The 12,463-nt window shown below is 40.9% G+C and overlaps 1 protein-coding gene across 1 annotated transcript in view; it reads right to left on the bottom strand.

Moving 5' to 3' along the window:
• The window catches only part of syt9a (synaptotagmin IXa), a 23,271-nt gene extending 11,514 nt beyond the window's left edge, over positions 1–11,757 (bottom strand). Inside the window, exon 1 of the mRNA XM_037693418.1 lies at positions 11,490–11,757. Coding sequence (XP_037549346.1) covers positions 11,490–11,637 — 148 coding nt within the window. The 5' untranslated portion in view covers positions 11,638–11,757. The remainder of the gene's footprint in view (positions 1–11,489) is intronic.
• Positions 11,758–12,463: the final 706 nt, after the last annotated feature.

Raw genomic sequence — 12,463 nt, forward strand, 5'->3', positions numbered from 1 at the left:
CTGAAAATTGTTGGATTGTATACCTGGATTATTGAGCATGAACTTTGCTGGTTTTGAACCATTTTTATTTTTTTTTTATTTTATTTTTTTTAGATGGCCTCCCTTCTCCCCTTACAGCCATCCTCTCCACACCATTATTATGAAATATTTATTCTATTGACTATCTAGTGTAGGTTTTTTTTATTTTTTTTATTTTTTATTTTTTAAATAGGATAGAAAGAAAGAAAAGACAAAGTAAGACTCCAAAATATAAGAAATATACACAAAGAGAGCACACGGCAAAACACCCGGCCACTGTCTGTTCACCTGCAAAGAACATGACAAAACACAGCAACAAAATACATATGTATAAAGAACTTAAAATATTCATGACTTTGCAGTAAGTTTCCATAAATATATATGCCCATACCTACGCCTATATACATACATACATACATACACATGAATATACATTCATATACATATCTATATATCTACATATAAAGCCTACATAAGCATCCCTGCTTCTATTTGTGTGTGGTTGTGAGCATGCAGAGTGTATAAGGCTTCTCTAATAGAACATTTAATAGTAACTGTGAAGCAGCAGAGACCCGACCCCCAAGACCAGAGGCAGACGAAAAAGGGGGGACCAGAGCCCAAGACCCCAGGAGAGACCCCGACCACGGAGCCCCCAGGGCCACCCACACAGGACGAACCACTCGCCCACCCCCCAGATCGGACCACATGGGAGAGCCGGAAGATCCCCACCAGCGACCACATACAGTGACCCCCCGGGGCCAACAGCGCCAAACTCATAGGCCCCTGCCGGAACCCGCCGCACCGATGCAGGTCCAGGCTCGGGCACCGAGGCCCGGGCACCGAGGACTCACCACCCAGGGCAAGGCCTAACGGCCAGAGGACCCGAGCCCCACCAGGCAGACACCAGGCCGAGCCGACACACGCCCAAGCGCCCAGCCCCAACATCAAGGGCCCCAAGCACGCTGGCAGGCAAGGGCACACCCCAACAGGGGGCTGCGCGATAGGGGCTCGATGCCAAGCACCCGCAGTTGTATCAAAGACGGGGCAGTCCGAGTCTCGGCCTAACAAATACCCATTCATACACAGACACAAGCACACAGTCCTAGCCTCATTCTCACACTTACTCACTCAAAGACATACAATAACGATACATTTCATTCTTATTCCCGATACGCACTCTATACCCCCCAGATCCAAGACATGTACCCGCCCTCTACAGGGGGCAGCCCATGCCCAAACCCAGGAGGTAGACCCATTCATTCTCGAGCGGAGAGGAGCCAATATCCCAGACCCGGCCCAGGCCATGCCCAGCCGACAGGACACACCCCGGCACGAAGAGGACCCGCCACCGACCACCCCCACACACCGCCAACAACCAAGCACGCGCCCCCAGACGACCGCCCGCCAGGCCCCGGCAGCCACCCCGGCCAGCGGGCCAACCATGGCTCCCAAGAGCCAAGCTCAGGGGGTCCAAACAACCCCAGGGAGAGCACAGCGCCAGCACCGCCCACGGCAATACCCCAGACCCCGAACCCCCACATAGTCCTGGTCAACACCCGACGGCCTGCCCTTCTCCTGGACCCCACCCCTGGAATGGCAGTTAGGGAACTAGGGGGTGAGGAAAAAAAATAAAAATAAGACCCCGACACATACACCCCCACCCCTAGATGTGCTGTTGATGTGTGTTGTTGTATAGTGCCATTAAAAAGGAAAGAAGAAGGAGCAAAGGCTGGCATGATGCCAGTTTCCCCTCCACCCCAACTCTATCCAAACCCTAGTGTCTAAATGCAACCGTTGTAAGTGAGCACAGGCACAGGGGGTGAGAGTAAGGTCACCCCACCACCCATAGCCATGTGCCCACCTCAAGTTCCTATATGTGAATGTCATGAGGATTTTATGAATGACTGTCTAAGGTGTACAATAAAATTGAGTCCCAGGTGGCTATGGTCAACAGAGATGTAAAATTGTTGCAGCACACCCGAGCCCAAACAACCCTAAATGTGTGGAATTGAAATGAAGAGGGTGGAGGTGCATGGTGAGGGATGGGGAGAAATAACTGTGAGAGCAAATGCTCCCACAGGGAGTCAGCTCCCCCACTGACACAACAGCGCCCCCCAGTTCCCCAAGGTCCACCCAGGGATTGAGGCCAAGACACCTCTGGTTTTGAACCATTTTGACACGACTGTTGGCGAGGGAGAGGCCTGGCTCTGTAGGAGGGGTCATGCCAAAGAGACCATCTTAGCACCAGCATAACTGGTTTGTTACACTTTGGAAGAAGCTGTTGAGGGAAGCATCAGTTTTGTGTTGTGTGTTTCCTTGACTGATGAAGCCTTCTGGATAGAAGGTGAAATGTTTCAGCACACACAAAAATAAACTGTCCAGATGACCTGACTGAAAATTGTGGGTTAATGATAAAACTTCGGACAGGCCCTGCCATTTTGTAGTTTTCTCTCAATAAGCCTATGCTGTATCGACACTGAAAACAACTACTTTTCCCAGAAGTCAACAGTGCCCCACTCAGAAGCCCCATTGCCTTCTGCTGAAATAGAGGGAACATTTTGATCCGATCTGAAAAGTTCAGTCCTCAGAATCAGAATCAGAATCAGAATAAACTTGATTGGCATTGCACCGAGATACAACGCAAACATGTACGTACAGTCGTCCGAAAGATGGGCGGAGTGTACGAAGCTGCAACTATAGAAAGTGCGGCCTTTTCTTATTCTTATTCAGAAAAATATTTTTGAGATAGGAAAAGGGGGAGAAACATGAGGGTAGATAGTGGATCTTTCATATCTTGTCTATCAGGACACGATTTGAGACATCAAAAAAACTCTACCAGCAAGCACAATTAAAACATGATTACATTTGTATTTGACATCAAGGTGTTGACATTTGTTGAGCGTTTTTCAGATCTGCCGCAGTTTCTGAAGATGTTGTTTCAGACAGCAGTTCTGATAAGCTTGCTCAAAATGTTTTTGGGGGGAGGAGAATAGATTAAGCTTTTGTCCTTGGTTACCCATGTCCCAGGAGAAATTTGATAGTCAGCCCGTCTCCGAGGCTGTCGGGGAGTTAGATTCGGATAACCTTGATTCTTGTTTTTCTTCAGGCAGACATTTTTTTTTTTCAAGCCTTGAGTCCATCTGGGCATTCTCTTTCCGAAAATACCTAATTGTGGGATTCCATTCCACTGATCTATGCTATGAGTCTCCTTCAAGGTCGAACCCACCACGCTGACGAGTCCCAGAAGCCACAGGTGGCCTGCACTTCTCATAAATTGCCTCCGCCTTACAGTTTAGCTTGTAAACCAGATGATTTAAAGTTCCTACTGCACGGACCAAACCTTCACACTGACTCGGAAGCTTTTCCATGACCGAAACTGCTACTGATGTCTTCTTCAAAAGTCAATAAAACAGAGCCCCGCCGATGCCAAAAAGCAGAATCCCTGCTATCATAAATCCAAATATGTAAACGTCTTCAACATCCTCCTGAGACAGAACTGAGAGGCACATCAGCTGCCACACTCCCCACGGATCCATGACATACCCCACAGCGTGCGTCTCAGCTGGACACTCCGGTTCTCTAGGACCTTATCTCTTTGATGAAAAAATCTTATCAATAGAGTTGAACGCCCAAGATACCAAATCCATAATAATTTATGTCCGGGAGATGTGAACCAGGCACTTCAGACACACAAAGAGTAGAGCAGGAGGAAGGAAAAACGGTGTAGGAAAGACAGAAGCAGCCACCTCGATCAGAGCCAGGGAGGAATAAATAAATAAATAATGCATACAGTGACTTTAGTGTCCAGCAGATGTAGAGAACCGTATGGAACCAGCCAGGAACTGGACCTCCAGACTCATCTGTGAATCTGAGTATCTCTCATCAGCCCACGAGGCCTTCAGAGTAGGGAGGCGCCATCCGGTGGTCCGACGTTCTCTCGGGGGCCGGATCGTTTTATGTTTTCATAAAAAAAACCTCTTAAAACTATAAATTATAATTATATGAATGTATTCTATTTTCTATTTGAGCATCCTATCTGATATACTAAAATAAATATGGCACAAACTGCACTTTGCTCAGTTTTGCTGATCAAAAAAAAAAAAAAAAAAAACAATATTTATATATATATATATATATATATATAGTTCTGTGAAACAACACTATCTGTTGCTCTCTGCTCATAATGTGGACTTGTCCACGTGAATCGAACTGTTTATTTTGTCAATGTATTGCTTTATGTGATACATTAGCTGCTGCTTCGATTTTTTCACATTGTCTGTAGATTTAACACAATTTGTTTGTGTGAATAAATGAAAAAAATACTGCAAATTACATCAGCAAGACTGAAACAGTAGAAACCAAATGCTGTCTTTGAAATGTACTTTGGCATTATAACTACAAGCATTTTATTCTTGATCCTAGTTTGTCATGTTTGAAATTATAGTTTCAAAGAAACTAACCCTGAATATTTTCATTGTACGCTTGTCTACACTGACACATAGTCTGAGAGTCACCATGCAAAAGGAGATGAAGTGCGAACCAGCTGAGTCATTATCAGTTTTCTGACTCATTTCTGCTTTGAAAAACTGAAGTTTGAGAAAAAAACATGTTTCTTTAAAGGATAAATAATTGACTGCAAACAACTGATACAGTTCAGAAGATGGTTTTGCAATAATCATTGCACTGTGTGCAACCATATAATACCTGCTAGATTTTCACCTGTTTTTGTGGGAATCCGTTTTATAATTTTCCTGTCATTTCTTCAATCCTTATGTTTCCTGCACTCCCAGTGTTTTTCCTCCCAGATGTTCAGCTCCTTTCTCACCTGTTTCTAATTCTAATCACCCCAGGTGTTTGTCATTCCTGTCATTAGTCTCCCAATACATTCAGCATCTCTGTGTTTTTCCTTTGTGTGTGGACTTTGCATCCAAGCCTGTCATGTTCTGTTCTGTTCTTCTGTCGTCTCCCTCCTTCATATAAGTTGTGTTGCCCAGACAGCGTTTGTATTTTTTTGTGTTTAAATAAGTATACTCTGTATTTTTACCTGAGAGTCTCACGTTTCTGCCTGCACGTGGGTTCAACATGAAATCTCAGATCATGTCAGTTTTTATTAAGACATAACTTTCCAATAATGTTTTCTGCTGTGGATAGCTTTTTAGTCTTAACATTTCTTCTTCTTCTTCTTCTTTTTTTTTGGTAATCGTCTACTTTCTTCACTTTTAAGGACAAATTGCAATTCATGCTGTCCTGGTCAGGTGAAAAGAGGAAACTAAAGATGAGTGAAAAAGCAGCTGAAGTCTAAATAAAAATGTTGTAATACCACCAGACACGAGAAAAACTAATGATCAAGACCTTTAAAACATTTCAAAAAAGTTTGTCTCCATGGATGTAAAAAAAAACAAAAAACTAAATAATAATCACGTAGTTTGAAGCGTTACCAAAATACTTCAGTGAAATTATGAAATGTTATAAGCAATACTTCTTGACAAAATGTGAATATATTTGAACAACCATAGTTCTACTTATGCATTATATTCTAATAAAAGCAACTCCCTTTTGGGAATTCTACAACATCCTTACTTTGTTATACTTTAAAAGTGAATTGCTCCATTCGAGCTCCCTCATATTACTTTTCATGCATTTTCTGTGTCATATTTCCTATAATTCAAAGATATTTTCACTTATTCTTCTTCTGTCTTTTATTTTTGTCATTTTATTACTGAGTCAGTGCTTCAACTTTGTCAAAGTCAGTTGTATTGTTTTCTTTTCTGTCGCCACTCCTTGCCTTACGTTGACACTTTGATATGAATGCCTGCATTACTGTTCACTGCACAAGCTTTCTTATTACATTTGATTTATGTTTTCCTCTGATGTGATGCCATGTTTAAACTATCTTTCTGAAACGTATTTGGATTTGTTCAGCTTCTTACTATGGAGACTGTTTTGATGAATTCCACATTACTCTCTACTATTTTCTTAAATGTTCTGCCCCTACAAACACAAAATCACCCTTTTTACTTGACCTCTCTGATATGTATGACTGATGGAAAAACTGAATACAGTAAATGGTGATTGGTGGAATGAGGGGAACAGAACTGTCTCAAGAATATCATGAATATATGGACATATCAGTACATTAACATGTTCAGAGTTATCAACTTATCAACTATTCTGAACATGTTTTAGCTTATTGTATTTTTTTCTATAAATATGTGTCCCTTTACTTGTGCTGCCTTTCAAAATCTTGACACACCTGTTTTAAATGGCATTCTCTAATCAGCATACATTTGCAAATGTGTCTTTTGTTTTCATTACTTTATGTAAGGAGTGAGTTGCGTGTGTTGTTGTCTTGTGTATCTCTGTGATTGTCTGATGACCTGTCAAGTGTGTATCCTGTTTCTAGGCTGCCTGACTAACCAGCTGTGAACAGTAATAGATGGTTATAGAAAATAAGTGAGAGAAATCCATTTATTTTATTTAATGTTTGTATTTCCCTCATTGATATTACAAGTGATTCTCCAGGAGATTATTTAAAAGCCACAGTCTTGAGAATAAGCATTATCCAGTTTCTTCAAAAGAGACCTGGCTTCTGACTCATACACTGTAAACTAATAGATAAGTACATCCCCCAAATTAACCCAACATCTCTATTCCAATTAAGGTGGGAATTAATGAAGCACATGGTAATGCACTCCCTATAGTCAACACTGATACACTTGTCTTGAATGTGGGTTTTACATTTTTACTCAGGAGGGTCACTAAGACAGATTCTGAATTGTAATTTTTGAAACTCTATAACTAAGAAATTTAAATGAAATGCATTATATTATTATTATTGTTGTTTTTTGTTTGTTTGTTTTTATTGGCTCTTCTGCAGGGGTTGCCACAGTGAGCTAGCTAGTTGCATTGCAAATTTGACAATTGCTTTATGCTAAATGCCTTTCCTGGGCAACATGGGCTCAAACCTGCAGTTTCAGGAAATCGAGCTGCAGAAGGTACTGAGCACCACATTAATGTGGTGATCAGAATGATCAGAATGCTTATATTTCATTGAAAATAAACATGATTATGTTGTTGCACTGTTCTACTTTCAGGCATTACACTTGTTTTCATACTCCTCCACAGCACAGTCCCCAATGTGTCAGCTCATTTTGTCCTGTTCCACCATCATCAAGTATTCAAGTGTGTAAGCCACCCATCATCCTCTCAGACTGAATCCAATCACTTGAATTGTAAATACATCTGATATCCTGTTGCAAAACTAGTCTCCAGTGGACTTTTAGTCCCAAATGTTCACTTTAACTTAAACCTTTTTTCCAAACCGCTCAGGCTTCTACACAGTGTATTTTAAACAGCACCAGGCAGCTGTATCCACCTGACCGTTTCTATTTTGGGGTATGTGGTGTCACTAATAGAGACATATTCAATGCTTATTTGCTGACTGTGCAACAGGCTATTAGGCACCATAGGAAAGTGTTTTATTTTGTCTTGTTTTTTATGACTTATTACTGTACATGTGCAGAGGATGCTGATGGCAATTTGAATGGAATTTCCAAAAAAGCATGCAGATGAAATAGCTTTACAATTATGAAAATTTTTAGAAGCAAATGAAATTTCAGAACAACGTTAGCGTCTCTTTGTCTTTATTTCTTTTTTTTCTTTTTTTTCTGAGGTGACAAGTGTGCCATCATTTTCATAATTACCATCAAAGTGATGGTGCATGTAATGCGATGCATACTTCACAAAGCTTTGTTGGCCAATTCACAGTAAAATCAAAAGATTCTTGCTTGGCAGTGTCAAGAATAGTCTATTTTTAGGAATTTAAAAGCTGCACACTCTTTTGTATTGCTTTTGGCACACTAGTTTCTAAAAAGAAAGCATTAATTGGTGAACAATTTGATTTGAAGGCCCATTGTTTCGTTTTCAATTGAGCATAGGGAGTTTGAAAAAGGTCAGTAATTTCCAAACTGTTAAAATATGTTGTTTTTTTTGTTGCACACTATCAACAGATAATGTTTAGCTACCTTTTTATTATAATAAAATAACATATATACTGGCATCAATTAGCGTCTTCTGTAACCAAAAAACAAACAAACCATTAAAAAAAAACACCTTGACATGATGCAATGGTAAAAAGCAAAGCAAATGAAATGCATCAGCTGAAAGCACACATGTCAAAAACATCTAAAGGATGTTTGTCACAATAATTACAAAAGGACACTGACTGGCTTGGAAGAAATAGTTCCATCCTTTTCATTTGAGGTTGTACTTTGAAGATAAGTAACCCATCCTCCAAACCCAGCAGCTTTGCTCTATGCAGGATGGGCTCTGTGTGTGGGCGCAGTCATAAGAGTTAGCACAGGAACTCAGACCAACTGTCCTTTCTGTGCTGCGAGATTCTGAGAACACCAGAGTAAGTGTGATTTGGGAGAAACTGAGGGATTTGTTGCTATCCGAGGACACTGAGCCCAGTGTCAGCTTGGCAGCCTGCCTCAGTGCTGCCTGCTGAAGAAGAATCTGTAGACATCTGGAGTGGGCTTCAGACACAATATCACACCAAAAAACACTGGGCTAAATTTAGAGCACAGGCCCTTTAAAGGTGCTGCAATAATGTAGGAGGTGAGCAAGAACTGAAAAAAATGTATGTATTACATACTGTTTGTGTATATATATATATATATAGGACATGACACACAATTGGCTGATTGATGAATGAGCCGCATAATCGGCATAGAATTTTTGTTTAAAATAAATTATTTTAAATTATTTTAAATTATTTAGCAGCTGCTGCACATTTGTGCAACCCAGAGCTGCCAAAAAAAAAAATGCTTCCTCTTGCAGCTTTGTGCAGCCCATACTGCTGGAGGATAAACTTCCTGCTGCAGCTGATCAGCTGTTCACCATGCAGAGTGGAGAAGTGGGCATGGCTAAGAGCGCTTGCAGGTGGCAAAGAGCAGAGGAGGCAGGAAGCTGAAATTATGACATTCTGTGTTCTTTAAGAGTGTTTAGAGTTTAGACACATTACTTAAAATATTGCCAGAGTGTGGGAAGGGTTTAAAATACCTTAATATATATTTATATTTAAATGTGAAATAAACTACAACTTAATACTTGAACTAATATTCATACTTGGCGGTTTTTCAGTTATCACGAGTCTTCAGGGTACAGATAACCCTCACAATAAACAAGGGGCTATAGTGTGTGTGTTTATATATATATATATATATTAATATATATATTTATGTATATATATAAACTCTTACAGGTATGGTAATGCGTGATTGGACTTAAGGACTCCCCTGCTGGTAATGATCATATTCAAAGCAGCTTAGTTGCATACATTTAAATGGTAACAAGAAATAAGTCAAAATTATAAAAGCAGCAGATCGTGTGCTGCATGTAGAAGTACCTAATTGTTAAACACATGCTGTGCCTTATAAAGGGAACATTTTATTGTTGTCTAATATTCATTTTTTTTATTCAGAGAATATGTTAATTCCAGGTAGAACTAAGCCCCTAAGGAACGTTGCATTCCAAGACACAAAATTTCTCGTTCCCAAATTAAAATGGCAAATCATTTTGTTCATGTTTGAGCCTTAATCCAGTCAAGAAAATAAAGACAGAAGGAGCAACGTATTTGTATAAGGTAGCAAGAACATAATAAAATCCCAGAAAGTTTAGAATAAGAAAAAGTTCAGCACATAGTATTCATTAAATATCTATTTTTTTTTTGTTTACATTGTAAATAAAACACAACTTGTTTGTTTCCATCTGCTTCATAAATGCATGGCTGAGATGAGTTAAACCTTTGGGTGCAAATGCAAAAGTGACTGTGGATATTTTCCAAATGTTTATCTTATCCCAAATTTTGATTTAAAATATGCTTTCTTATTAGTGTTAATATGTTTCATTGAGGGCAGCACGGTGGCGCAACTGGTAGAGCTGCTGCCTCTCAGCGAACAGGTCCCTGGTTCAAACCCCGGTCCAGGGGCCTTCTGGGTGGAGTTTGCATGTTCTCTCCGTGCATGTGTGGGTTTCCTCCGGCTACTCCGGTTTCCTCCCACAGACCAAAAACATGCATGTTAGGCTGATTGGTAACTCTAAATTGTCCCTAGGTGTGAGTGAGAGAGTGAATGGTTGTTTGTCTCGTTTGTCTCTATGTGTCCCTGTGATGGACTTGCGACCCGTCCAGGGTGTACCCCGCCCCTCGCACAGTGATTGCTGGACATGGGCACCAGCGACCCCCGTGACCCAAAATGGAATAAACGGGTAAAGATAATGGATGGATGGATGGATGTTTCATTGACATAAAAGAGTCCAGGTGCATCAGGACTTAATGTGAGCAGGTATACTGCAATGTGAAGCATGTTAAAGTCTTTCTAAATGTAAAAAAATAATAATAATAAATAAAAGACCATTAAAAAATAAATAAAAGAAAAACAGAAACAGTCACTTATATCTAAACTATTCTTATGTGTTCTAGTCTGTGTGACATGCCTTCAGTTCTGCTGTCTATCATCCCATCAGGGATGCTGTCATCATGCTGAATGATACCTGTCAGCTACAGTAAAAACTCAAATTAAAACGTCATGTGTATATTTGTGATAGATAACCTCACTGCACCCACCACAGCTCCTCTTTTCAAGCTGTCACCCAGTGAAAAGGACAAATCAAGGGAGGAGGAGAGTGAGGAAGGCACAGTTGGGAAAAGAAAAAAAACAAGTTGAAGGGTGAACGAAAAGTAGGTGGACCGAAAATAAGGGTAGAAAAAGTCTGAAACCCGAAGGGTTGAATAAATATTCACAATACAAACTAACAACCGTGAAATGAGCATGTGGTTATAGTAATTGCAGAAATTGCACCTCCATCACTCCATGGAACGCTTTTTTCGTGCACACGCGCACTCACACACTCACATCAATCAGACTGTAAATCTAAGGTGTTGCTAAAGAGTGATGGGGTCTTCACTGTACACATGTGATTCAGTGCTTTTTATTTGGACATAATTGTTAATTCACCAGTTTTTATATCAGACAAGGATTTCCATCTGAAGAAAACTTTCAATAAACTATATATGGTCCATATTCACATCTGTGGAGCTACATGCACAGTCACTGAAGCAAGACAAGAAGCAGTGTTCCCTTTCTTATCTTGTGAGCTTCATCCTAAATGCTCATGAGGACAGAATGAAGCAAAGTACTCTAATAAATGTGGTTTAATAAAGCCAGAGTGGAAATTAATGAGGATAAAGAGCACCGTCTGTAACGGTTTAATGAAACTGGATAATTGATAAGCCCATTAATGTGAAGAAAATCCTACAGACTGGGTGTCCAGATGGATTAGAGATACAAAAAGATGGCAATGCATCTAGCATGTCTCTGGTCACTTATTAGGCTTTGGCTGCTTGGCTTTCAATAAAAAATCAGTCGCATGCGCAGCTTGAAGGCTCAAGCATGCAAATGAAGTCTCACCTGAATCCGAATAACGTGGTCTGGCCAGGTCTCGGAAATAGTAGATAAAATCCAGGCAGTTTTCGTTCTGCACTTCCCCCTTCGAGCAAAGATCTGACAGCAGTTCAAGTGCTTTTTGACAAATCTCGTCATCTCTGTCTCCAGGCATTTCCCAACAGCATCCTTCTTATAAATGGAGGGTCTCTCGTCGGCACCTGATTCCACGCTGGTCAGGCTTCTGGAGTCAACCCACTTACCCGGCAGGGCACGCCTCCCCGCACCACAGAATTAGCACTTGTTTTTTTTTATTCCCCACCACAAAAAGCGAGAAAAGGATAAAAATGACAACTCCGCGTGATCCAGAGAGCACAGCAGCGATCCCACATGTGGAGTAAGAGGAGTTTCCTTATGTAACGCCGCCTGAAACACTCCTCTCACTTCGGGGAAACGTGCTGAGAGCCACCGGTTGAATCCACGCACCGCCTCTGCGGCTCCGCGCGCTGTCCAACGTGCTGAAAGACGCGCGCGGACTCTCGTTTTGCGTCAAAACGCTGCGTGCTGATCCGCTATCAGTGGAAGAGGAAATACAATGAATTTTAATAAATAAATAAATAAAGGTGAAGATATCGCGGGGAAAGTTTTGCAGAATGCACAAATATGTGCATCCGCGATCAGTTTCTCCAACCACTGCTGCTCCACAAGCCTGGTGTGGTGTTACGTTTCCTGCACGTGGCCAATCAGAGGAGGGGATGTTTTTTTTTTTTTTCTCCCACTTTGTAAAATTACTTTACCCTTTGAGATACAAGGATGCATACCACTAAGAAACCAATCAGAAAACGGATCAGGTGCAGTGGAATTTTAGGATTTGTGTTCTGAAAGCCAGAGAAGCACGAGCTCAACTGATCAGAGAGGAATGGGGGCGTTCACTTGTCTTCCTGTTTGTAATCCATATTATTAATGGTTTCCAGGCGTATATACAGTTGTAATCTACTGTC

This window comes from Nematolebias whitei, chromosome 2 (genome assembly GCF_014905685.2).
Source record: "Nematolebias whitei isolate Nwh7 chromosome 2, NemWhi1, whole genome shotgun sequence".
NCBI lineage: Eukaryota > Metazoa > Chordata > Actinopteri > Cyprinodontiformes > Rivulidae > Nematolebias > Nematolebias whitei.